The sequence below is a fragment of the Lepidochelys kempii genome, chromosome 27 (genome assembly GCF_965140285.1).
Source record: "Lepidochelys kempii isolate rLepKem1 chromosome 27, rLepKem1.hap1, whole genome shotgun sequence".
Lineage (NCBI taxonomy): Eukaryota > Metazoa > Chordata > Testudines > Cheloniidae > Lepidochelys > Lepidochelys kempii.
The window spans coordinates 3,403,265-3,431,221 of record NC_136406.1 but is presented as its reverse complement, the minus strand read 5'-3'; the positions used below and the strand labels follow the sequence as shown (position 1 = coordinate 3,431,221).

The window sequence follows — 27,957 nt, the reverse complement described above, 5'->3', positions numbered from 1 at the left end:
TGGAACAGGGGCGCCAGAAGGCAGCACTTTGGAAACCCGCTTTGTGCGAGAGCACCCTTCAAAAAGGGGGGTGGGGGGAATCTTACTCAGGGGGATCTCCAACCCATCTCCAATCATCTGTATAGTGGGTGGGATTCTCTGATGGCAAGTCCAGCAGCTGGGAGATTTACCTTTCATTTTCTTGATCCCATTACCAATAAAAGGTATTTTCTACCCCTTTTGTATTGGATCTCTGCAATGCTTTCATCATTCTCTAATCAACATGATTGTCCCACTGACCTCTCTCATGTTCATTCTGCCCAGCTAAGCTAGGAGGACTGGATTTCTGTGCTGGGCACTCAGGAAAGGAGAGCACAGCTGCTTACCAGAGGGCTCCACGTGCTGCCCTCCCCCCAAAGCTCCCACTGGCCGCAATTCCCCATTCCTGGCCAATGGAAGCTGCCAGGGGTGGTGCCTGCAGGCGACAGCAGCGCATGGAACCCTCTGCTCCCCCTCCCGAAGGAGCCACAGGGACTTCTGGAGCCCGCACCCCAAACCTCTCCTGCACCCTGACACCCTAGCCTGAGCCCTCAACTCCCTGCAACCCTCCTGCACCCCAGCCCCTTGCCCTGAGCCCCTTCCTGCACCCCAGCCCCTTGCCCTGAGCCCCTTCCTGCACACCACACCCCCTCCCCACACCCTGCAGTCCCTTCTGCACCCCAACCTCCTGCCCCAGCCCTACATTTCCCCACCCAGATGTGGCCCTCAGGCCAAAAAGTTTGCCCACCCCTGTACTAGACACTAGTCCTCCAGCATGAGGTGGATGGAAGCATGACCCTCAGCTCTGCTAGGAGCTGGCAAAGAAGTTCTGGTTTCAAGTGGAAGCCGTTACTGAGCATGCAGGGCACCAGTGGAAGCTCCCATTGGTCAGTTGGTGTCACAAGGTAAGTCAGAGGAAGGTGAGGTCAGAGAGAGGCTGAACAGCCATAGCTCCCAAAATAGCAAATGCTCAGGTCCTCCAGGGTACAGCCCATAATCCTTTCAGTATTTTCCCATGTACCTCTATTTGCTTTCTAGGCCTGTCAGCATCATCTGGAGTTAGAGTGACAACACTCCAGGGCACGTGCTTAAGACTTGGAGAGACAGCAGTTAAGAGGAGAACGTGCACAAGCTTCTTTAATGACAGGTTTCAGAGGAACAGCCGTGTTAGTCTGTATTCGCAAAAAGAAAAGGAGTACTTGTGGCACCTTAGAGACTAACCAATTTATTTGAGCATGAGCTTTCGTGAGCTACAGCTCACTTCATCAGATGTTTATCAGATGTTTCATGATTTCTGTGTGTATATAAAGTCTGCTGCAGTTTCCACGGTAAACATCTGATGAAGTGAGCTGTAGCTCACGAAAGCTCATGCTCAAATAAATTGGTTAGTCTCTAAGGTGCCACAAGTACTCCTTTTCTTTAAGCTTCTTTAACTTGTTCATCTGAAAATGGAGTGAAAGGTGGGGAAAGATCCAACAGGGTGCAGAGACTCACCATGAAATTTCTTGTCCAGGATCATCTGTGACAGTTTCCTTTCCACATCAGCCTGAAATTGAAATAATCTCTTGAAGCAAACCGCAGAGCAGTGGATTTTACCACCCTCAACCCACAGACCCGACAGGATATAAAGATAGCTGCTTCCAAGCAACATTTCAGCACTTGTAATTGAATATCTTTGCAAGCCAGATCTCACATACAGACTAGCTTGCAATTACAGTCAGTTTTAGGCAAAGCAGGATGTCAGAGCAGCCATGACCAGGAACCAGCTTTTAACGATCAGAGTTCTCAAGTGACCTGTTGTCTTTTCACGTCATGAAATACAGTACAACCTTCATTTCATACATACTGGAATCAGCAGGGGATTTGGAGCATTCCTGCTTGACTCAGCAAGCATCTAGTTAACTAAGCTTCACCATGCCTCAGTCTTTGATGACCTGCTACAGCTACCAAGTGGCCCACTGGGCGTCAGGCCTTTGTTCTCCACTCTCTGCTATGTTGGTAAAACTCACAATTAAGGAATGTTTGTGCTCCCAGTGTATGCTAGCGCCCAAGGGCTGAGTCAGAGAGCGCACCATTTGGAAATGAGGTTGTATAGTGGAAGCAACCATATGGCCACGAGTAAGATACTCTCCATCACCCAACATGGCAGCTCTGGGTTTAGAGCCTCTCTGACAGTTTGGGGCAAGGACATTTCTGGGTGCTCCTGAGAGCAAGAGGAGTATTTTTATTAAGACTTACACCAGCTGAGAGTCTCCTTTATGCACTGCGGGAAGTTGACAGAGTGGGGGTCTGTACAGGCATTGTGCCAAGTTCATCCCTGGTGAAACTCCAGCCAAGGGAGCAACTAGTTTGGCCCACTACCTTTTAAGAGCTTTTCAAGTCCAGGACCTTTCTAGAAGGCTTTGTCCCAGCTGTTTCATGACTGTTATATCCTGGACTGCCATTTGCTGCCCACCTGGATTAAAAAGGACTAAGACGGATTCAGTGAGGTGGTTACTGAGCATGGAAAACTCTACAGCACTTTATAGGGAGGCTCCTTCAGACTCTTCAAATGTAGAAGAGTTAGCAAGTGGTGGAAGTAGCAGGGGCAGGACCTGGGGACAGGAGGAGGGTTTTGTAGGGAAGCCCATCTCTCCCTAAGCAAAACGTACACTGCAAGCATCTTACACGAACCCTTGCCCTCAAGGGGGTGTGTGACAGGGTGAACCAGGCCCTTTGAGGCCCCTTGCAGCCAACTAGAGCCCAGAAGTCTCAGATAAATGCAGCTGCAGGGCCTGAGCAAGTCAGTTCCTGGCTGGGGCCAAAGGTGCAAGGAAGGATGTTCCACTCTGGCCAATGGGAGCTTGAAGGGCTGCATTAGTTGAACCTGGGAGCAGGAGGACCTGAGGATTCTAGCCCTAAGGTAACGGACAGAGGTGAAGAGGCCAGGTGGGAAGGGAACCAGGGAACATAGCAGCAACCAAGTGAAGGAAGCAGTAGATGGCTGATACCTATAGGGTCCCTGGGTTGGGACCCGGAGTAGTGGGTGGGCCCAGGTTCCCCCACCGGCCACTGGGGAAGTGGCCTAAGCCCTGAGAAGGAGATACGGCTCATTCAGAAGCCCAAGCAAAGGGCTGGAATTGAAAGGGCTCAGGGCTCTGACAAAGGCAGACTGTCTGGTGAGCTCTTTGTTATGCTCCCCCAAGGGGACTGAACTTGAGAAATGACCTGGCTGGACAGCTGGGGCAGTGAGAATCAGTGAAGACAAAGTCTCCAGGAAGAAAGTCCTGGGGCAGTGCTCTATAACAGAGCACAGAAGAACTTAAAGTTAGCCTAGAAGAGCCCGAGAACCGAGCCCAGAGACGGGAGGCTGAAGACACTACCAAGGGCACAATGACAGTCCTTGCTGGACCTCTGTTACCCCAGAAGGGGTTCACTCATGCCTACCGACTGTGTGCGACGTGGCCGGCGGGCTGAGTTCGAGTGAGGTCGGCAGCCTACAAGGGGCACCAGGAGAAAATTGAGAGAGGTGAGTGCAACCGTCACAGGAGGGATTTGCCAACAGTGGCATCTGCTCTGCTTGTGGAGCTGCCCACACCTGGAGATTCAATGCACGGAGTTATTTCGGGTGGTCATCTGACTCCTTGGTTTCTTTGCCCTCTTTACTAAACCAACCCACAGATTTCTAGCAATGTTCTTACCTTTGAGAGCTTGATGAGGCTGGATATGTGTTCCATCTATAAAGGGAGAGGAAAAACCAATACAGATACGGGAAGTCAAGCTTTAGTTTTGCCTTTACTACAGAACAAGAAGGTATGGGTTCTTTCTACATGACAACTCAATATTCCAGCCATCTACTTCAGATGGCTTCCTTTGCTTCATCTCATTTAGAATTTGGACCACAATAAAATTCTAATTAAAGGTGGACAGGCCACAAACTGAACAGCTGAGTCATCATTTCACTGCTTCAGTCCAGATTTAAGATTGGTATTAGTCCAGCCTCACCCCTGCCTTGGAAGACCCCTTAGAGCCAAGCACTGTCAATCAACGTGGTACAAACATGCCTATCTAGAGCATAATGAAAAAAATGAAAGAGCATGCTTTTGACAGTTCTGGAGGTTCCCCCATCAGCCCTTTGACAGCCAGTCGTTTTGAGCTGAAGATGATGACTTATGGACTCAAGTGCCAGTCCACCAAGTGGTCAGCAGAACTTATTTGAGGGAGTCAAAACACTCCCTACCACGGCAGATTACTTCACCTACCAGCCTCCTGCTTAGGTCTAAGAAGCTCACACGCCAAGGATGGGGTGGGGGGGTGGAGGAGGAAGCTGCCAGAAGTAAAGAAACACTTACCTGTACTCTGGAAAAGGGTTCAATGACTCGGATCAGATTTTGTTCCAATAAGTTATCATAGAGTTTAGCCAAATGAGTGTTGATGATGGGGTCGTCCCTGAGCTCCACCTTATAATCTGTCAGAGCCTACAGAAGATATGCCGGGAAAAAATAATTAAGCTTGGAGATGGTAGTGGTGAAGACAGGTAGTTGGACTTGGCCCAGCAGGTCTCCTGTCAGGGCAGACTATAGCCTCCCTTGCCCCCAGCATGGTATCAGATGTTAATCTGCTACTACGTATTACGTAGCCAGAAGGTCAGTGTCCAGCACCTCACCCTAATGATTTTGCTGATTAGTATCTTTCTTCACATTCTTTATAACGATGTGACCCAGAGGCCTAGGTAAGCAAATGCATTTGTTCGCTTCTTTGAGAGGTTTGGCATAACAGGGTTTCTCCCCTCAACTTGTGTTTTCTTCCTGAAGAATCTTTTAAAAGGCTTCAGTCCAGATAAAAATGTTTAAAAAGCAATGGAAGTATCCAAATGGGAAATCATTTCAAACGAATGAAAATCTGAGCAGGCAGTGGATTTCTTCAGGCTTATAAGGAGGAATATTTTATGCAGGAGTGAGGAGAGTGAAGAAAGGAAGGGGATACTAGCCACAGAATTTATTCCTGGGGGAATTCTGCCCCACTGTGCAACAGCAGAATTAATGCCCCCTGCAGATTTTACTTTCTCCATGCAGAAAAACTGATTCATGCATCCCACCCAGGCAGTGGGGGTTGGGGGGGGGGGAAAAGAGGTGGAAAAAGAGAAAATATCTGGTTAGGACATCAGGAGCAGCCAGGGGAGATGTAAATCACCACCTCAGGGGGGCAGGGCAGGTGTGCGAACAAGACTCTGTCCCTCTCATGGTGCATCCGGAGCTGGGGATACCTTGACTGGTGGCTCCTACTGTGCACCGGGCTCCAGCTGCAAGTCCCGGCCGGCTGGGCAGGTGGGGACAAGGAACCCACGCCTGGGAACCTCCCCCAGTTTCAGGAAACCCGTACCGCAGCCCTGCTGCCTGCCCCCATCGCTCCCCAGCCGCAGGGGGAGAGTCACTGTGGGGGGATCTGCCCAAACCCCCACACCCAGACCTCCCCCGCTGAGCCACAGCCCCTGCATCTGGACCCCAACTTCCCTGCCAACCCCCATTCTCGCAACCAGACCACTCCCTGCTGAGCCCCTTGCATTCAAACCCCTCACCCCGCCAAGCTCCACCCCATCAAACCCCCCCCAACACCTGGACACCTACCCCACCGAGCCCCAACTAGCTACACCCAGACCATCCCACCCCATGGACATCCTTCCTCAGTCCCCTGCGCCCAGACCCATGCTGAGCCCCATTCCCCAGCCCCGCAACCCAAAGCCCTCTGCTGAGCACAAGCCACCTTCACTTGAACTGCCTGCCCACCCCCACCCACAGAGTCCCAGTCCCCACAATGAACCCTCCGATAAGGCCCTGTGCATCCAAATCTGCTCCCCCACCCACCACCACATCCAGACTCCCCACAGAGCCACCCACACCCAGACTGTGCCACACAGAACCTTCTCACCCCACACCTGGATACCCACACACTGAGCACCTCCACACCTGGATCCTGCTGGGCTGAGCCTGCCAGCCCCACACCTGGATTAGGAGGGCAGGGTTGGGCATGCAAGATTCTGTCCCTATCACTTGCTGTGGAGCCATATAGATGTGCTAATATGTCTACTAAGGAATTTGTCAAAAAACCACAAAAACCCACATTTCCTGAATCATTTTTTTGTTATTCACATACTTGCTGACAGGTATTTTGAAATAAATTACCAAAATAATTAAAAGTTGTGTGATTATATTGTGTTATTTTGACACACAAAATAGGCAAAATTTTGTAGCGTTTTAAAACATTGTGCACAGAATTTTTAATTTTTTGCACAGAATCCCTGAAGAGTAAAAAGTGGCATTTTTAGAGTACTAGTGACTTGAGTCTATAGGCTTCAGCCTAATCTTCCATAATTTAGTAGCTCCCTGCTCAAAAAAGGCCAACTACATGAATAGCAGCAGGGTACTGAAGATCACAGTTAAAATGTACCTCTCTTGGCTGGAGAAGGGGACAAGTTTACAGAGCACCAGGGCCACTGCTCTGTCCCTCAGCATAGGAATTTGCTCTGTTCTGCTCTAATGTGATAATCTGTCAAGTTTCACTTCTGTTGGTAAATTCTGAATAACGCAAAATTCTCAAAAAGTGGCAGAGTGTCCTGTGGCACCTTATAGGCTAACGGACGTATTGGAGCATAAGCTTTCGTGGGTGAATACCTACTTCGTCGGATGCATGTAGTGGCAAAATTCTCAAGTGTTCCCAAATTTTCTCCCTTTTCATATTAATAGCAAATGCTTTGTTAAGAGTATTCAGGCTTCAAACTTCATGTTGTTATGCAAATCATGTGGTATTGAGCCAGAACAGCACAAATGCTACAATCAATCAACTAAGCAATTTAAAACGATCTTTCAGTAAAAGGTGAAAGATTCATATATTCCAGCTTCATTTTTTCCCCACAAATCTGTGCTAGAAGAACTAGACCACTTAATTGTTCACGGAAAGCAGATATGGTCAAAATGGTATTAGTTTTTGAACTCAAGCAAATACCACAAGAACACTCTTTCTGCTATAGTTTGTCTCCATCATGAGCACTAAAACTTCCACCAAAAAGAAAAGGAGTACTTGTGGCACCTTAGAGACTAACCAATTTATTTGAGCATGAGCTCAAATAAATTGGTTGGTCTCTAAGGTGCCACAAGTACTCCTTTTCTTTTTGCGAATACAGACTAACACGGCTGTTCCTCTAAAACTTCCACCTTTTCACACAGTCCTCCGGACACTTAAAATGCAACCTCTTCCCATCTGGAGTCTTCCTGCTCACTTACCTTTTCAAAGTCTGCCAGTGATCGATTCTTACTGGCCTGTGCCACACACTTTAGAGCTTCTGTCTGTAAAGAGAAAATGGAGCTAGTGTTAACATTTTTCTGGACACCACCAAATACTATGCCAGTTGAATGGAGCATAGAGAAAGTTCTTAACTACAAAAAGAAGGAATGTTTCCTTTGCAACAAAGTCTCATGTCTGTTTAATTCCATATACACAGAACAAGAACATCAGCTGACCACAAAGGAAGGAGAAAACCCAACAGTTGCAGGTCATCTAGTATCAGAACAGCTTCATGCTGACAAAGAATTGGAGTTCTGTAATGTTTGAGAGCTGCAGCAAAAGGATGCAGTTCCTATCAAGGCTGAATGTAGGGAGTAACTTCAGTTGCAGTTCTGCAACGTACACATTTCAGAACTGCCTTCAGAAGCTGCAAATTTAGGTATTTTTAGCCAATTAAAATCACATTTCACACCTCAGTTACGCTGTCTCAGGTTGGTGCGGGGAAGAGGGGTGTCACTAGATGTACTAGTGACATGGGCTGTATTACAGGAAGCATTTCCTGCATGAAAGAGAATTTTGTATCTAATCTTCCTAATAATTGTAGAGAAGGAGAACTGTAAACAGAAACAAGGACTGAAACATTACCTGGCATGTTAGAGTTGAGGATCAGTACTAATAAAGAGCTAAAATGGCTCTGGTAAAGATTTGCTAGGCCTGGCATATTGCAAGAATTCAGACTTTCCAATCACCCCATCATGATTAACAATGTGCTTTGCTCCCTCCCAATCCCACTTAACTGAGAACATTTCAGCAGACTCTCCCAAACAAATGGATACTTTATACTGTGGGAAAGCTGGATACACTACTTTTCAAGTTAATCAGCATTACTCAAGCAGCATAGATGCATTAGAAAGGCAGTGTGGTCTAGTGGTTAGGGCACTGGTTGGGAGTCAGGGGACATGGGGTTGTGTTCTCACATGCCGCTAACTTAGTGCACGGTGTTGGGCACTTCATTTTCTCATCTATTAAATGGGAATAACATCCCCCTGTGAGGTCGGGAAGTAATATTTGAAGTGCTCAGATACCATGATTGTCGGGGGAGGAGGGGAGAGAGAGAGGGAACAACAAATACAAGTATCCAGCAGTATCGTGTGCAATGAAACATAGACCGGCCCAATACAATAGCTGGGTAGGAAAGACCAGGGTTTATTTAGAAATACGGTACAGACAAGACACCATTCATTCATTCACTGTTCACTCATCCTTCCTGAAATGGGTACTCTATCTTATCAATAATCAGTGCTTACCACAATCCTCTTATTAGCTAGACCTCATAATCCCTGGTGCTTTGATGGAGAAACTGAGCCAGAACAGTTATATGATTAATCAAGACCACAGAGGGTGTAAATGGTTAAGCCTCGATCAGTCTTTAGGACTTCCTGGCTTAGTCCCAGGTTCAGCCTACACCTCATTAAAAGCACGAGCTGGTTTGTTACTGGAGGATCACTCCTGTGTACCAAGGATGGGTTAGTTATTTTAAGACTAAGCAAGCGCCCTGGAGATCATTTGCTTTGAAGAAAGGGCCTCCATATTTAAAGAATTACATGGAAATTGCAAGCGGTTTCATTTCAATAAAAAAATCCTGTTTGTTCTAAGATATTAGTTGCTTGGCTTCACCTTACACTCTTCTGGATCTCTCAAGAACTGCTCAGCTATCTCTGTATGCAGAGGGACTTTCAAAGTGAGCTAACACAAGCAAAAGCATGACAATTCAGCCGTACGTGCTGGGCCCAAGCCTGCAAGATGCTACATCAATGTGCTGAGTGTGCTCAGCTTCCATTACAGGATCAGGCCTCAGCTGAAGTAGGGAGAGAGACAATGAAGGAAGACTGAAAGGCTGAGAGAGTTTTCTATACCTGTCTTCCTGCATACCGCAGAGCAAGCTTCCCACTCACTAATGCCTGCACATCCTCTGGGCTGGAGAGAGAAGGGAAGGAAACAAGTGTCACTGTGGTTCTAAATACAGATATAACAGTTACCTTTTCCAGCTGAGCCACAACCTTCCTGACTCTCACATGCCTCCACATAAGTGCTGAACAAAATCATCTCACTCAAGTTTTCCATTATAAAACTAAAACGTCTTGGACTTAATTTCTAATAAGAACCTGGGCATTCCCAGGAGACATGAGATTACCAAGGCTCTAATATTAAAGAAATAGAAGCACGGAATTAGTTTAAAAAAAGAAAAACAGCATTGGCCGAGTGTGGTCAGCTGTGAGACTGGAATAGGCAATTCCATTCCTGTTTCAATGTAAGTGTTCGTCCCACAACCTACGTGCCACCTACGTGTTGAGCATGATTTTGCACAGCAACATGTATTTCAATGCAGTGATGGCTTTTGGGCTGTCAATTGAATCGTATCCCTCAAATGCCTCATAAAAGTAGGAGTAGGCTGTTTTCCAGTCCTTTTCTTCTGCTGCATGGATAATGCCTGTTGAGAGAGTGAAAAACAGGCAGAAGTCAAACTCAGTTCTGCATTCAGCTGGAGGCAGATGGAAAGTATGGCTGCTTAATGCTGTATGTTGCACTTTACTGCAAGGGATACTTTCCCTTTAAACTCACTTATTCCTGAAGTCCTCTAAACCCTCATTCTCTCTTCCAAGTAGAGCAAAAGAGATAGATAGCAAGCTCAGAAAAACACGCACAAAAGTTGTGGCTCTAGCAAGATAAAAGCAATAAAGTGCTGAAACATACGTTGCACCTCCTCTGTCTGTTCAGATAATGTCTACAGTACTAGCTTCTCCAAACGACATACATAAGAAAAGTTATGGGACCACTGGAACTGCAAGTTAAAGGCATCTTCCCAAGCTCATTAGTAAAAATGATCACTTAATCAGTTTTGCCTGGTCAGACAGGGATTGTGAGCAACTGAACTACTGCATAAATTTACCACCAGATTGAAATAGGGAAAATTTACAGCTGCAACAAATGGCTGTTTGCTTTTCCCTGAATAGTGGCGGAGCTAGTGCTTTCACTGTTGCCAACTTGTGAGATTTTATTATGACTCTCATGATATTCTGTGTTTTACTTAAAGTTCTACCTCCTGAAATCAAGTGAGTACATGAGATTCTAACCTTTCATTTAAAGAGTTTCTGACCCTTATGGCTGCAGAGGAAAGCTTGAAAATATGACCCAAGTGCACCCAGAAGGCTTGAGAGCCAGAAGGCAAAGAAAAAACCCATAATTTATTTTTAAAATCTAATGATTTTTAAACCATTCATTTTGGGGTTTGATGTGTATACAGTGTTGCCGCTCTCAAAAACATCACAGCAATGAAAGTGGGTTAAGAAAGCAAGCAAGCATGAGTCTCCATGAACAAACTGAGGAGATCAGAGGGCTGAGGAATAGTTATCTAGATCAGTTGTGAGCACCTCTCAAATGTTTGTAAACTGGGTCACATTGACAGCATGACAATTGTGGTAACATGAAGTACCACAATGTCACTACAGACAGGAGCCATATCACAGTCCACTGATGGTCAACCCTCCCTTTCTCTTGAAGGGCTTTACCTGACTGCATGTCCAGTGCTGCCTGCAGTTTGGGTGGGCAGTAGATTGCATTGGCTGTAGTTCGTGCAGAGGTTAAAGCTGCTCTTGCTTTTGGCAGATTGCTCAGGGCATGGTAGGTCTTGCTTTCTAATAGCTGCACTTCAACCAACAGAGCCTTGTCATCCATCTTTTTCAACTCCCGCAGGAGCTGAGATCCTGACAAGAGACATGAACAATAGCATTTGTAACTTGCTCCAAACCGCTCTTTGGTCAGTGGGAGCAAATCAAGATCACTGTGGACAGCACCTCCTTCCCCAAAATAATGCTGCTTTTCAGACATGCATTCAGTGCCTGGAAGAGTTCAGGGTGCTCATGCCCACATTCTGTGGTTCTAAGAAAAAAAAAATGGACGGGAAGCATAATAGTTCAGTCTGGATCCAGAGTACAGTAGTCTTGGATCAAAGTGAGATATGAAAAAACTAGGGACAGTTCTGCATTACAGACAGGAGACCAGTTATTAAGATGGCAGACTTGATACAACACTGAGAATGTAAAGTCTTTGGGTCCCTACTAGGCTGATCAAAGTGTCCTCGTACATAATGCAACTCATTGTTCCCCATATTAGCCTCATTTTTAATTTAGAAGCAGTGAACTATTGCCACCAAGTGGAAACTTACCAAGCTGCAATGCCTCTTGGTACCTCTTTGTATCAAAGTACAAAGACACCAGCCTTGCCTGGAGAAGAGAAAAGGAATTGCTGAGAGGGAAGTCAGAGAAAAGTAACTGATTTTGCAAAATGAAACTTTGTATTCTCATTAATTTGCACTTATTGGCTATGTTAGTGTTCTGCTTTGTATTGTCCAATTCCAAATGCTGTCAGGAAGCTCTGCTGGATCTAAACACAACTGGGAAAATACTCTCCCACCAAGAAAAATTTCTGGCCAAGTTGCCGCAAAAAGTGCAACAAATCTTAGCATCATCATGTTGCCCTGTCACTTGTGCAGATCTGGGGAACATAAAAAAAAGCTCTCTGCATTTACAAAACACTGAATACAGTCAAGTGGAAAATACAAGCCCCCCCTCCCCCCCATACCTCTAGAGCCTGGCGTAGGAAAGTCCTCTTCTCTGATTTGGCCCATTCAATACACTCTAAGCACAGGTCGACCTTAGGGGGAACAAAAAGAAAATCATCTTCCATTCTCTTTGTTACAGGAAGATGATCCAACCAAAACAACGAAATCACTGTTTGATACACAGCAGTGACAAGCAAAATAAAATGGGGAGAAGGTGGTGCTGATTTCAACTGCGCTGTTTAGGCCTATAAGGCGAATCTTACCACATAGATCCAAAGGCCTGTGCTAAACACCAAGTTAACCATTATGTTATGAATGACACCTGGTAGGACACGCACACAAATGCTACGAATTACACCTGGTAGGTCACACACAGTTCGAATCTAGGCTGAGGCACATAAACAAAGTCCACAACTGCCGAGTTCCCAAAAAACACCAAGCTTATTACGCTCGAGCGTGGTGCGCCCGTGCTAGCCAGGAGGGGACCCCAAATACAGATTATACAAAGGTTATATACTCTTTAGCAAAGTATGTTGCCCTCGTGCATCGGAAACCTTAACCAATAAACAAGCCCTTTTCTTATTTACCACCTATCCCTGCTTGGTGCATTCCTCGTGCTAAACTAGTATGTTAATTACACAGCATGGTCCTAAAGCCATGCATCAGCAACTTTTATTATCAGGATGGGAGGCCTCACATCAAAGGCCAGGAGATCGTCAGTCCCTAAACTCCCTAAGAACAGATACCGGGAGTCAAGGCAGGCAGGAGACAAGGAGGATTTCACAGGAATGCAGTATCTAAGGAACACTCCTCCTGGTGCATGATGTGCTTGCTTTTAGACAATGGTGGGCCCCAACCAAAATGGAGTCATATGTGCTAACTTTTCCTTAACAATTACAGACAAATACTAACCTGACTGAGGCGCAGGTTGAAGTCAGTAGCCTCAGAAGCAGAGATTTCACAGTACAGTCAATTATGACATACTTATCCTCTGTGTTTCAGTCAATCTTGGGATCATATACAGCTAAAACAGCCTCACATTAGATACCCTTGAGGTGGGACGTGCATTAAGTTGTATCAAACTTGTGAGACTTCTGTAAAATGAGGACTGTAGCAGGAACCAAGCAGAAGGTATGCATTTAAGCCTGATGTTATAACCTCATGGGAATGTTACAAGAATGGAGATAAAAGGGCTATGTTTAGAATATAAACTATTTAATATCACTAATTTAATCTCATGTCGTGATTGCTAATCACTGTCTGTTACTTGTGGCACCTTAGAGACTAACCAATTTATTTGAGCATAAGCTTTCGTGAGCTACAGCTCACTTCATCGGATGAAGTGCATTGCATCCGATGAAGTGAGCTGTAGCTCACGAAAGCTTATGCTCAAATAAATTGGTTAGTCTCTAAGGTGCCACAAGTACTCCTTTTCTTTTTGCAAATACAGACTAACACAGCTGTTACTCTGAAACCTGTCTGTTACTGTATATTACATGTATTTTAAAAACCCAGAGGATAAGCAAGAGTTTCTCTCTAGCGTAAGTCTCTTGTAGCCCCGATAGGACTACACCAGAAATGAAACAGGACCTCCTCACTCCACTGCACTAGTGGCGGTTTCTCCTCGTGAGAGCAACATGCACTTGTTCCTACAGGTAAGCCCACTGCTGCGAAAGGCACAGTTGAGGTGGTTTTCCTTTGATTTTAGACTTTAATTATATTGATTCAAACAAAATTTGAGAACACAAAATAACAGCCAGTCAACTGCTGAAGTGTCATCCTGTCAGTCAGATACGTGAGGAGGAACTCCCCATGGTCTGTGTGGTCACAGACAGAGCAGAAAATTAAGCATCTAGATCTTATGGTTATGAAGAAAACCCCAGGTGTTAACATATCTTCCTGGCTTCAATGCTATTACTGTTGCTCCTAGCTCTCTCAAAAAGCCGTGGCATGAAATCAAGGCGACTCTAGGCAGTCTCAGCTCGGCTACTCAGGAGCAGTTGTGAAACTGACAAGAACAGTGTCATATCTGCTGCTGGAGAAAGCTATGATCAGTAGCAGAGACAGGCCTGGGAGATATTCAGGGGCAAGGATCAATTACAAATGGAGACTAAAGGAGGGCAGAAGCCACCTCAGCAGGCAAGAGGCTCTGGCACATGAGAAAGCAAGCTCTCTTTTCCAACAGCCCAGTTTAATCACACAGAGATAGAGCCAGTGGCTGAGACAAAGGATGGCACCCCTGAGCCGTATCCGAGATCAGCAATCCCTGCCTTTCCTATCAGCTGGGATCTGGATCACTGGGTTTCTCATGGAGACACTGCCACGGCCATTTCTGGTAGTGCCCCAAATGATATGGGCCTCTGGCTTGTAGAGGTCTGAAGTTTTTCAATCCCTTAGTTACAGGAGTTACCCGAGACCAGAGGAGGATAAAGTATCAGAGCCAGAACGTCAACTCAAGAATCCCTTTCCCACCACGAATCGCTGCCAATTAGCTCTGGAGCAGCAATGCAGCTACTGTATTCCATCAAAGAGGCAGCAGGATTCCTGTAGCGCTGAAACGACCTCTACAGCACACTAATAAAATGCTTCACAGTTATCTGCACTGCTCCAGCTCCTTCCATCCAAGAGGACTTCATAAACAAACATCCCTATGTCAGAGATAAAGGAAGCAGAGGCAGGCAGAAAAGTGACATTTTGTCAGTCACACAAGTTATGTAGAGGTGCTGGGAACAGAATCTAGGTTTCTTGACTCCTTGTCCTGATCTCTAAGATGACTGTGCAACTGGCATCATAGGGTTTCATTTCTCTGTGCTTCCCTATCAAGTATATTTGGCTTATAAATACTTTCTAACTGCCAATCACACAGACTCTACCATCCTGGGGTCAGACAGTATGGTTCTTCTGGCTTGCAAAGAATCACCAATAAAATACTTTTATTGTTGGAGTCCTGGTGGTATTCTTCCCTATACAGAGCTATTTTAATTTTAAATGAAAATGTCTGGATATAGAGAACTATTTGGCCGTAGAGAGACATGACTCTTGAATTCATCTGTAGGTTCCCAAGTTTCCTGTCTTAAGTGTAGTGGTGCATTGTTAAACAGTTGCATGTTTCACTCTAGAAGTGACTGACTATACCTAAGGGAGTGAAGTGATCCTGTGTATAATGATTAAGGTGCTTTAAAAGAGTTACGTAAGATTTAACACCGCCAATTGCCATTAAGCATATGCAAAAAAAATCCCAAACTTTTAGATCATTCAGACAGTGAACTAAAAATGAAAATGAAGTACATTTTAGGTCCCAAACATTAACCAAACTGTTTATGCATAATAAAGTGAGGCCTTCATATAAACACTGGGTAACATTTTCAAAAGTGCGTAAGTGATGTAGAAGCCCAAGTCGCATTTTCAAGTGACATGGTCACTTGCAGCCTAAGTCATTTAGGCACTTTTGAAAATTGTACCTACAATCTCAAGATGGAATAACATGAGAACCAATTGTTTACACCAAGGCACCCTCACCAGCATTAGAGTCCCATCCCAATCAGAACAGATTATAAAGTTAGCATCTCTGATTGGAGCACATCTTATCCCGAAGGATGCAGAACTTAAACTATGCACAAGGATCTCTGCAGCTACCTCTGAAGTAAAAGAGAAGCTGCCTAACAGAGTACAGCAACACTGCACAAATGGAATCTTCTACAAGGGCAGGAACAGTTGGTGGTCACTTCAGATCAAGGGTAGAAAAGTTCACGTAAAGTCAGTATGAGGCAGCAGTTCACTTCATTGTAATAGCAGAAGAATTGGTACGGAAGTAACTTCTCTCCTCGTTGCTCACCAGCTGAAAACAGGTTATACTGTGGAAGTGATGTGCTGGCTCTGAGTGTTTAAAAGGTGCCATATGTATCTACTGGTGTTGCACTGAAGATCTCTGAAGTAATAATTCACTAAGTTTTTGTGGCTTGCTCAGCAGTTCATAGCCCCGGCACCTCTGGGCTTGCTGCATCAGTTATGAAAGTAAAAAAAAAGATCGTTTGAGCCCCGGCACCTAACTGCCTATGGTCTGGCACCTCTTTCATTACAAATTAAGCACTGGCTTCCAAGTATGTCTGGAGCTGAATCTTTTGACTGAATTTGGTGATGTATCCCAGCCATTACTCTGATGCTGGTACAGTACTGTGCTAGCTTAATAAGCAGGGTGATGTCTGCCTTTCAGTGTGTCCATCTTTCTGGACTTATTTTTCCAACTATTTGAACATATACTAGTCTTTCCATAAAAGTTGCTCAGATTTTTCCCCGAGTCCCCCTCATCCTCACTTCCTATCCCACACCAGCAGAAAGTGTCAGCTATACCAAAATCTACAGTCACCTAGTTTGAGGATACTCATAAGCTGGTTGCGCACACCCCCTAAAACAGCCTGAATTAGCTACTTTGCCCAAGAAACCCAGCCTGCAGAGCTAAGGCAAACGGGATGAAACTTAACCAAAGGCTTAATTTAGACTGAATGTTATGAAACCTTTCCTACTGGTGAGATCTATTTGGCTGAGGTAGTCTCCTCAGGGAAAAGATGAAAGCTACATTAAATAGAGAATTGACTATGCTTGATTAGAGAAGGAAACAAAGGCAGGACTCCTGGGCTCCATTCCTTGCTCTGCCACTGTGGGCAAATCACAGTGCCTCAATTGAGCAATCTGTAGTATGGAGTAATACTTGCCTGAAAGAGGTGTTGCAATATGGGGTGCTTTGAGATCATAAGCTGAAAAATGGTAAGTAAAATACACCAATTTCCATCCACCTTCTTAATTTTATAAAACCCAATTATTCTATGAACCATTCCAGACTTAACACACTCACCACTCTGGTCATGTGTTGTGACATATTGCACCTACAGACTGAGCTCTTTGGAGCAGGTATATTGCACCTCATCTAGCATTCTGTACCCTGATCACATTATATAAAATTATTAAAACTGTACATTTAATAGCAGGCAACATGATTCTCAGAAGTTTAGATAGTCCAAGCTAAGAAGTACTTCAGTCCTAGCATACTGAGGTTTCTAGAAAATCAAGTAATTTCTTTCAGTTTACACAGTTATGCATGAATTAGATTGAGAGTAGCCAATATTTTATTATCAGAATATAATCAGATGCATTATAGTGAGCATGTCTTGTGACACATTACAAATTATTCTTCACTGTACAGCAGAACAAATCAGATAGTAGTGCTGTAAGCCTTTGAGGAATGAGCTCATGTCTGAATTCAAGGGGTCTCACCTCCTGTCCTGTAGCTGCCTCCATATCGAGGAACAGATCAAGGAGAGATCGGACTAAACGGGCTGCCTTTGCTTTGCTGATGGAATTCAAGAAGGGTCGAACATACTTCAGAAGTCCTCCAAGTTCTGTATTCAGGACAAATGAGCCATGAAAGAACAACATTTGGGTATTCAAACTACAAGACACACAGTAATCTAATGTTATATTGCAATCTGGGTACTCACTAGGTCTACACACAGCAATATTTATTATACCAAATACTTGAAAAACAGCATATCCTGTAAGTCAGTGGTAAATGATGACTCCCAAGGAAGAGTATATAGTAGATAGATTAGAGCCTGGAAGCCAAGACTTCTGGGTTTTATTAGTGGCTCTGATGCTGACCAATTATGGGACCTCTGGCAAACCACTCCATTTGCCTATTTATAAAAGCATATAATAATACTTACCTCAAGTGTGTTTTAAGGCTCTTAATGTTTGAAAAGTGCTTTGAGATTTTTGGATAAGAGGGGCAATGGAGTTTGTAATGCATGTGTATTCTTTGTCTGCTCTGGTTTAATATTTTAATGTACCCTCCCTCACCCACCTTCACAAGAAATAGGTCAGATTCACAACATAATATACATTCTCAACAGGAAGAATAGTTATGAACATGAAATTTTCCATACATTTTCCATCATGTACATTATTTTAGATCTTAACTTATTTTCCAGTAAACTAATTTTCTGCTCTGCTTATTAGTTTGTACCTTAATTTACACTTATGTAGTGCATCTCAGCTTAGTGTAGTGAATCCCCAACAGATATGGGCTATACAATACAGAGCTCTTAATCCTACACTGTGATAGAATGTGGCAGCGAGAGCATTCAATGCTGCCCACACCACCACACCAGTTTAGGAACGGAAGAGAAGATGTACCCAACTGAACTACCTGGAGGATTTAGGAAGGCAGAGCCATTAGAATTTTGCCAGGACTCAGAGTTAACAGCACTGCTCTTGAGGTAATCACAGGATCTATAGTGACAAGTTGTCCTGGTGTCCGATTACATTCCATCAGAAAGATGACGTTTCCAGCAGCACAGCACCCCCTAGCAGAAAGCTAAAGCATTGGCTCAACACTTAAGGAAGTGTGTCCTTATTTCCTGCACAATCTCCCATCAGGTATTAACGACACCCAACACTGCTTACCCAATCCGACAGGATGACTGCACAAAATGACACAGCTATGGACTATCAATAGTATGCTACGTTTGCATAATTTGCTTAAGTTACCTGATAATCACTTCACAATTCTTACTTTAAACCAAAAAAGGAGAAAACTGAAATCCAAGAATTGGATGAAGGTTTGGTTTTTTTAATCTCTTTATTGAAATTACTATACAAAATGCATTAAGTTCTTGTTGCTTCTCATACATTTCAGTTTTTTTGGGAGTCCAGTAAAGATAGTCAAGAAACAATATTCTTTAATATTGTATGTATTACCATATTTTGTGTTATTGCACAAAAATTCTACCAGCTCTATAAGAATGTGCAGATTGTTTCCTCATACTTTTGGAGGAGTGCACATTTGTTTATTTTTAAACCTTTAATCAATAATTACATCACAAACCAGATTAACATTTTGAATCCTACCCCATGCTTAATTTAAAAGTATTCTATCCCACTTGGTAAAGGTGGTGTGTTACCATTTCCATGTACGGGAAGCAATCATTTTAGCACAAATGAAACCTATTAATCTTAAGTGTCCCTTCGAGTTCAATGGAGGCTATTTTGTAACTTGTAATAATTACTTGAGAACCACAAGTCATGAGTATGTTCACAACGCACTGCTAGGATTTATATGAGGAGCATGACAAAGCAGCAGTTAATCTCAATCGCACCCTGCCTGAGATCACTTTGCTCAAGATCCTTCCAATTTAGGAGTTATTATTGACTGTATTTCTCCTACGTTTGAATCTACAGTGACCAGGAACTTTCATTAGTGTCCTGACCTTTCCATAAAAGCAAACAACATTACTACTACTTCACAGGCCAGCAGTGGAAGTAACGAGAGATTACAGCTTTAACGGACCATGATTTTGGTGGCATTCATTCTTAAAACACTCATTCCACTGAAAGCTCCTAAACTTTATAAGCTACCTAAGAGAGGTAAAAGTACTTGTCATTATAGGGAGAAGGCAAAGACATCTCTTCAGTGGCTTGTCTCATAACGAATGCAACCCATCATGACAGCAACAAACTGACAATGGCCTTTTCTCCCAGTGCCACAACAAATAAGAACAGGTTTCAGAGTAGCAGCCGTGTTAGTCTGCATCCGCAAAAAGAAAAGGAGTACTCGTGGCACCTTAGAGACAGCTCACGAAACCTTACGCTCAAATAAATTTGTTGGCCTCTAAGGTGCCACAAGCACCACTCTTTCTTTTAACAAATAAGAAGTTTGCCAAATATAGAATAAAACCTCTAACAACCTTCCCTCCTGCAGTTAAAAGGGCTGCCTCTGGATTGGCCCATTGGACTTAGGAGGAAGGGAGCATATAGGCTGAAGTGACACAGCAGATGCAATGATGACATGAAGACACTATGTTCTTCCTTGCTCCCTGACGCAGCCTGTTTTCCCACTGAACATATCAGGCAAGGCTTGTTTCCCTCCAGACATGATCCTGCATACTTAGCTTTGGGTCATATTACTAAATTAGCTAGTAATTTCTTGTCTTCTTCAGGCCCCACCCCCCACCCCCCTTTCAAAATCCATCAGTTTCTCAAGTAACACAAGGCACTACCTCATCTCCTGGGCACAATGCCTCTGCAGCATCCCCTGGCTGGTCAGGACCAACTCAAACATAGGTCTTCTGCACAAAGATGCAGAATGCTAATAGGCCAAAATTCCTAAAAAAACAGGATTTTCAGGTTAAACATTCAGAGAACATAAATATTGCACCTGATTTAAATAGCCTTGCCCAACCCTGCCAGGTAATTCATCAAGTTTTATTTCACTAGAGATCTGACTCAAAAGGAGGCCTAGAATGTTGAGTCACTGGGAGCAAGACAATAAATCCATACATTTCACTAATTTGTGGCTGAGGGATTATAAATTCATGCCCACAAGCTGCGAGTTCCAACAGAAATTTCTTTCCCATTGGAATTACTGATAACTATTTTTAGTATTTTTTAAGTAAGTGTAGTGTTGGTAAGGAGGGACTGACTGACAGCCCTAGACAACTGGAACAGCTGCCATGAAATATTAAGTCTGCTGCTCCATCACAGGAAAAAGGCAATCACACACTACAATGCCATTCACCAAATCCCTGACCTGAGGGAACAATGCCAATCCTACGGTGATGAGCAACAGTATAAGATTGGATTGATGAAGGGGTAAATTAGTCCCTATGCCAGTTTATTTCTTAGCCTCTGCCAAGACAGATGATAATGGATCAATTGCAGCAATGCTTTTTGTAACAAGAACATTTGTCCATTAGGAACAGACTACCAATTTATTTCATGTTAACAGCAGTTTAGTGGCATGAGGGACAGTTTTAACCTTCAAACCCTACCAAATCAGGCTTTATCTTCCTTTCCTAAACTGTTGTTGTGTCTGACTTACAGAACCTTTCTTCTCTAGGAAATTAAGATCACTTCACTCCACCCCTAGAATTTTTAATTATTGTCCAGAATTTGCAGGAGACATCCCGCTTGCTAGAATCTATACTACAAACTTCGCATAACACTCCCAACTGTAGTACTGGAGACATTTTGAGTGCGACTCTCCACAAACTTTACAGCACAGTGTTGGGTTCTCAGTCGGGAAACTAGGAAGCTTTGATCCTTAAGGGATTTAGGGGAGACAATCAGTATGGCTGAAATGCTATAAATCTTTGACTCAATTTGTTTTGCAGTAGTTATAACTAATTCCCTGCCTGCTTTTAAAATCCTCTTTTCACCAAGGCTTTTGGGAGGAATAAAGAGCAATACCAGTGACAAGAGGAAAATGTCCTCTGGAAAATACCAGTAGCAGAGCAAAATTTATAAGTTTAATCAGTTTCATTCCTGCTGTTTATAACACAATGAAACAGTGAAATTTTCAAGCAACTCATCAATTTTTAGGCAGCAGAACAGAAATGTGGAGGTCAAATTCAGAGATATAAGCGTAGACCCTTAGACTGCAGGGAGTATTTTACCCCAGCCTGATGTGAAAGTGAGCGTAACTCACTTACAAAGGACCTGGAAGAAGGCACAAGATATGACAATTTAGGATCTAGCCCAGGGGTCTCATACACACGGCCCGCAGGGTTCTTTCGTGAGGCCCACCAAGCTCCCCGCACCCCCCAGCCACGCGTCCCCACCGCCCCTCTGCCTACCTGTGGCGCTGCAAGCCCGGCGCCGCTCCCTGAAGCGGCGGGAAACATGCCCCTGCAGCCCCGGGTGGGGGAAGAGGGCTCCATGTGTTGCTCTTGCTTCCAGGCACCGCCCTCCACAGCTCCCATTGGCCGGGAACGGGGAACCGCAACCAATGGGAGCTTCGGGGGAGGTACCTGGAGGAGCAGCAAGAGCAGTACTTGGAGCCCTGTACCCCCCCGCCCCCCGGGACATGGTTCCAGCTGCTTCCTGGAGCGGAGCAGAGTGGTGCGGGGCCAGGGCAGGCAGGCAGTGAGCCTGCCCTGGCGCCTGCCACTGCCACCTCAGAGCCAATCTAGGTAAGCGGCACTGGGCCAGAGCCCGCACCCCAAACCCCTCCTGAACCCCGCATCCCAACTCCCTGCCCTGAGCCCCTGCCGCACCCCACACACCTCCTGCACTCCCTGCCCTGAGCGCCCTGCTGCACTCCACACACCTCCTGCACCCCACATCCCAACTCCCTGCCCCTTTGGGGAAGGGTTTGGAATGGGGGCAGGGAAGGGGTGGGAAGAGGCGGGGCCTCATGAAAGGGGTGGCGTGGGGGCAGGGCCAAGGACAGCAAGGGGAGAGTGTCAGTGATGTAGCCCTTGGTCCAATGCACTAGTCCTCATGTGGCCCTCATGGTCATTTGAGTTTGAGACCCCTGATCTAGCCTAAGAGTAATTTACATGCACCCTTCCGATTTTGCTATCTTCACACCGTGGATGACAGAAAAAGTGGCCGCGTCACTTCCACCAGGTTGAGGAGTCGAAAGAGGCATCACCTCTTTCTTCCTACCTCAGCCTCCCAGCAGAGCTCTGGGAAGCCCAAAACCTTCAGCCTGTCCTGATCCGGTGTATGTATTAAATGAGCTTCTCTGAGTGCTAGTAAATCCTCTCTTCCTTCCCAATCTTTCAGAGCATCCTTGCAGTTCTCACTAGTGGGCATCTGGTACATAAAATTTTGACTTTCAATCAAGCACCAATTTATAGAATTTGTACTAGTCTCAATTGAGAAGTGTTTTGGTTTGGTGATACTCTTGTTAACCAGCGATCCTAGGAGGTCACCCAAAGTGCATTACGTTGTTTGTAAAGTCTCCGGTCTTCAACTTTTATGAATCAACAACACCTAGAACAGTTTATTCCATTTTCTCTACAACTAACTGATTTATTTTTAAAGGAGGGAACTAATTTTGTATTGGTGTCATCTTAAGTTACCAGTTCAGAAAGGAACAGTTTCTTTGCATTTAGGGCAACACTGGAAACAATCCACTCTGCCACAAGCTATGTTCAATTGCAAATCAGAATGTCTAGAATACTCAGACATACCTAATTTAGTACCCACATATAAACCAAAAAGCTAAAATATGTATTTATTTATGTTAAGTGAGGAATAAAGCATCTGACTTTCAGAACAGACCTAAAACTGATCAATTATTATTTAAGACCCCTCAGCACTTTTTAAGAGAGACTGCGGTGTTGACCAGGACAGCAGAATTAAACTCCATTGGTTCATTACATTCTGGTCTCTTACACTTTCCAAACAACTTCAGTTTGTTTTTAAAAAGTACATGTTCCACATTATGTCCTGAATTATGGTTGCATACGGCTAAACTGCTGCCTGGCTACATCTGCAGCGGACGGAGTGAACTTTGTCTGAAGTTGGTGTATCAATTTGTGAAGTCCTTTTGGATGAAAAGTGCTCAATAAATGCAAGATCATTATTCTCCAGCAAAAAACTGCTGAACTTTCACTGTAACAAGCATGCTATCTTAGAACTTTCCAGGGAAACCGAAGATAGGAATATAACTGAACCAAACAATTACCAATAGAGACATTTCACCCATTCCTCTCCTTTCATACATCTCCAAAAGAAAGACTGTCACATCTTCTCTTATGTAGAGCTGGTTGGGAATTTCCCAACACATTTTTCCATCAGTAAATGTTAATTTTTTCAAAACAATCACCCAATTCAAAAGCTTTTGAAAAATAATTTAAATTCTTGAGGTATCCCTTTTCAACGTTTTCCTCAATGAAAAGTTTTGAATAAAAAAAATCAACTTTTAATGTTGAACTGGTTAATTTCTGCTAAGTGCAGGTTTCTTTTTAAAAAGGCTGAAGTCCCCAGTGTAAAGGGGGAGCTAGGGGAGTATGTGTGTGTGTGGGGGGGGGGCGGGGGGCCTAGGTTTTTTTTAAAAGATTTATTGGTTTGCAAAAATTTCAGATTAACTTCAGAACAGGAAAAAAAAGTTTCCAAATTTCAAAGACTCACGGAATAGGAAGTAGCTCCCTCCACCCCAGCTCTACTCTTATATTTGCATCTCCCTACAGACCCATGAACTTGCGTGTACATGCATGTTACAAGAATTCCAATTAGTCAGAATTTGGGCTTACCTTCCGCCTGTCCGGTCTTAGCAAGAAGCGCCCCCAGTTCCAGGATGCTCTGCTCTTTAACTTGTACTGCCTCCTCATCATTTTCCTGGACATCACGCTTCACTAGAAGAAAGTGGAACAATACCATTTCAATCAAAACACAGAATCTACATAATTAGTTAAGTTTTTCACTTCTTTCCAGAAACTAACTAGTGTGTCAGGTAACAATGGAGTCAATATGGCTGGAAAATTTATTACATAGAAATGTTAGGTTTAGAAAGCTTAAAAACAGTTAATTATCTAGACTTTACAAACAGTTGCATCTAGCGGACAAAGTTTCTCGTGTCCTGAAAACAGGTCAGATTTCAGATTCATAAAGCATCACTAAGACCTTTCCAGCTGTTCAACAAGCACTGTTCTAAAACAAGCATCTATTGTTGCACCATAAGGAGTGCTCTAATAAATGACATCTTCTAAATGTTGACATCAAGCGTAGAACCTGCAAGCTGGGTAAAAAAATACTCCCTTATTGCTTGGTGTTAGGATCCTTGTTTTTACTGCTGTTGTGTGTAATGTTGCAATCGCTTGGCCAAAGCTCCACAAAAAAAATAACGCTAAGGCTGCATGAAGCTGTGAAATTAATCTGTTTGCACTTCCATGTCAGATACTGCAGGCATTACAGGCTCTCAGCTGCAAAAGTTGGAGCTGTCTCTCCTCAAAGGTTTTCATACCTTTTGCTACTACTTAGTGCTTTACAAATATTAAATCAACAACTGTGAGACAAGTATCCCCATCTTTCAGATGAGGAAACAGAAGAACAGAAATATGAAGAAATTTACTTGACTGAGACTTGAGTTGGGATTCCTTGCTTACTTGTGCAGCACTACAGCTAGGATTAGAATTCAGAAGTTCCTACTTCTCACTCCACAGAACAAGACCTTATGCCCCAGTAACTTAATATGCTCAGTATCATAAGCAAAGTCATTTTGTTTTCCCCACCACAGAAGGTCTAATTATAGTAAAAGAAATACCCACTGCCTTAAAAAAAATAGCCTACTATAGCTTGTCACATCTCTCAGCTGATTACCAATGGTACCACAAACTATTACTTTTGACTAGGACTGACTTGACAAGAAGTAATAAGTATGCTTAACAGATCTGGAAGATGCCAAGCAGTACCTTAACTAGTGCAGGGGTAGGCAACCTATGGCACGCGTCCCATTATTTACTTTACATACAACAATAGTTCAGTTATATATTAAAGACTTATAGAAGGAGACCTTCTAAAAGCATTAAAATGTATTACTGACATGCGAAACCTTAGAGTGAATAAATGAAGACTCAGCACACCACTTCTGAAAGGTTGCCGACCCCTGAGCTAGTGTGTCACATCTCTAGTTAACTTCACAGAATAAGCAAACTTCTCAGGAACCCTAACCCTAAAAATCAGACCACACAAATGTGTATATTATTTAGTTTACAGCGTGGACCTCATTGTTTGCCCCAGGCCACCAATGCAACAGCAAGACATATTATGTTTTCATGTGTTTCCTTCCATAGTGTCTCTTTTTTTAATATGTAGTTCACCACCTGCAGAATAGCCACCTGAGAGGTCTATTTTGAGATTATACAGTAGCCAAGGAGACATTTAACTGCCAAACACACAGCACCAGTATTTGTTCAAAGCCTATCCTCAGAAATAAGTCACCTATTACAAAGAATCCAGAATTACTGATTTATTTGGCTGTTCATTTCTAGGGCTTCTTCTCTCCCCATCCCATGATCTACATTACAAATACATTCTGAGGACCTGAATTAAACATGGTTGTCCCCTGACATAACTAGGCCACTGCTCCATTTTGTAGTTTTCGCATGTCCCTGACACTGCTAAATCCTTGAGACAGTCCCCCATGACATTTGTAGTGCAGGAAGGTAGCACAAATAAAAACAAAGTGGATTTCTGAAACAAAAAAAGTTACACTGAAGATTTCTGTAGGACTTCTTCAGCCAGAATCTAGGATTCCAGTTCAACTGTTTTTACGTATGCTTTGTTTAGCACTCAGCATTACCAACACTTTCACCTGAGGTTATTTTTGCACTGCAAAACATTCATGTATCCTAAAAGGCAATTCAAGTAGCATTATGTTTGATACTATACAAGAAAAACATACTTTCAGCAGAACTCCTGAGACCTTAAGGGTGGCAAACACTAGACAACTAGTGCAGACCTCCCTCTGCTGACCTAACTTACTATACCACTCACATGCTACAGTCATGGAAACTACTGAAACCCCAAACAGACCGTATCCTAAGTGGACTCTCACTGGTTGCTATTGGGATGCACTGTTCATGACACTCAGTATGAAGCAGTGTTCATGGATTTTTCCAATCTGACAATTGTATGGCTTTCCCAGTTCTATGGTATGCCACCATAGCATGAGCTGAATAGTAACATCCAAGGGGTAAGCAACAGCTTACCCTCTTTTTATTAAAGAAAACTTTCAAGCATGGAGAGATACAGCAAAACAGCATCTGCTCCCCACCCAAACTCAAATTAAATTTGCACAACTATGAAAAAATGCTCTGTAACCCATTAGTGCTTAATCCACAAATTGTATTCTCTCTCCCCCCTTCACAGAAGGGACTGCGAGTCTGGCCAGCGCTCCAAGGCAAGGGCAGTTTCCCACCCTGGGTTCAAGTGCGCTGTTGGGAATCATTCACAAGCACACCCCTCTGATCTCTAGGTTACTCCTCAGCTGAGGCGGTCATCCTCCCGCCTGGCCGGTAGCCCGAGATCCGGCCATGCCGCCCTAACAGGACTGTCGCACAACAACAACTACACGCCACCCACCGTGGCCTCAGAAGCCCGTGGCACTTCAGAGCCGCTTACCCGAGCAAGCAGCGGGTGGAAGCGAGACAGAAACAGACCCCGCGTCACGCTCAACCCCCGGCCCCGCGACGGGGAGAGCGGCAGAGACCAGACCCGCGGGCCCCACAGCAGGGAGGCGCTGTTCAGAGACCCCCAGCTGAAGGGAGCGGAGAGGGTCGGCGCCGTGCCCCGGGGAGAGCGGGCTGACAGCAGGGTCACCCCCCAAGTCTCCCCCGGACCGGGAGAGACACTGCGCGGGCTCCACACCACGGCGGGCTGCGGGGGGGTGTCACCCCCCCTTCCCAGAGCCTCGCTGGCTTGCCCGGGGGAGGAGAAAGGCCAGCCCCGGCCGGCAGCGGAGGGGGGCTGCCCCTGCCCGCCATGGGGAGCGCGCCCGGGGGGGGTCGCCCCCCCGCCGACGGCAAAGACCGGGGCCTCTTTAAGCCCCCGCCGAGCCGGGACCCCAGGCCCGAGCCCCACGCGCTGCCCGGGAGGGCGAAGCGGGGCCGGCGCCCCGGCCCTGCCCCAGCGTGAGTCAGCAGCGGCCGGGGGCCGGGGGCCTCGCTCCCGCCGCGGGCTGCGGCCTTGCGCCCCCCCGGCTCCCACGGTGAGTCAGCAGCCGGCACGGCCGGTCCCCCGCGCCGCCGCCGGGCCGAGGAGCGCGGGCCGCGGGCCGGCCCCGCCGCCAGCCCCGGGCCGCTCACCGATGGAGTGCAGGATCCCGATGGAGGCCTCGCGGTCGGTGGAGAGCAGGGACTGGGCTCGCTGGAACTCCAACACCGCCGCCGCCGCCATCTTAGCCGCTCGCTCGCTCGCTCCTCACGCCGAGGCCGGAAAGAGGCGGCCGGGCGCGCCGCCCCTTCCTGCAGCGGGGCATGCCGGGACCTGTAGGCCGCGCCGGGCGGAAGGGGCGCGCGGGGCATGCCGGGACCTGTAGGCCGCGCCGGGCGGAAAGGGCGCGTGGGGCATGCCGGGACCTGTAGGCCGCGCCGGAAGGGGCGCGCGGGCCGGCCTGGAGGGGTCTGATGGGAGAGAGGGGCCACGTGGGGCGCTGGTGTGGGGCTGGGGCCGTGTGTGGCGGTGGTATGGGGTCAGGGGAGGGGCTTTGTGCGGCGCTGGTATGGGGCAGGGGCCATGTGGGGCGGTGGTATGGGGTCAGGGGAGGGGCTTTGTGG

At 45.4% G+C, this 27,957-nt stretch overlaps 1 protein-coding gene across 2 annotated transcripts in view; it reads right to left on the bottom strand.

Moving 5' to 3' along the window:
• Positions 1-27,640, bottom strand: part of PSMD11 (proteasome 26S subunit, non-ATPase 11) — a 29,827-nt gene extending 2,187 nt beyond the window's left edge. For both annotated transcript variants that reach the window (XM_073326210.2, XM_073326212.2), the window contains exons 1-12: positions 27,487-27,640; positions 23,935-24,036; positions 17,171-17,295; positions 11,920-11,991; positions 11,504-11,561; positions 10,848-11,042; positions 9,625-9,769; positions 9,195-9,255; positions 7,278-7,340; positions 4,350-4,475; positions 3,699-3,734; positions 1,513-1,564 (exon numbers count right to left, since the gene is read on the bottom strand). In XM_073326210.2, coding sequence (XP_073182311.1) covers positions 1,513-1,564; positions 3,699-3,734; positions 4,350-4,475; positions 7,278-7,340; positions 9,195-9,255; positions 9,625-9,769; positions 10,848-11,042; positions 11,504-11,561; positions 11,920-11,991; positions 17,171-17,295; positions 23,935-24,036; positions 27,487-27,577 — 1,126 coding nt within the window. In that variant the 5' untranslated portion in view covers positions 27,578-27,640. The remainder of the gene's footprint in view (positions 1-1,512; positions 1,565-3,698; positions 3,735-4,349; positions 4,476-7,277; positions 7,341-9,194; positions 9,256-9,624; positions 9,770-10,847; positions 11,043-11,503; positions 11,562-11,919; positions 11,992-17,170; positions 17,296-23,934; positions 24,037-27,486) is intronic.
• Between the last annotated feature and the right edge of the window lie 317 nt (positions 27,641-27,957).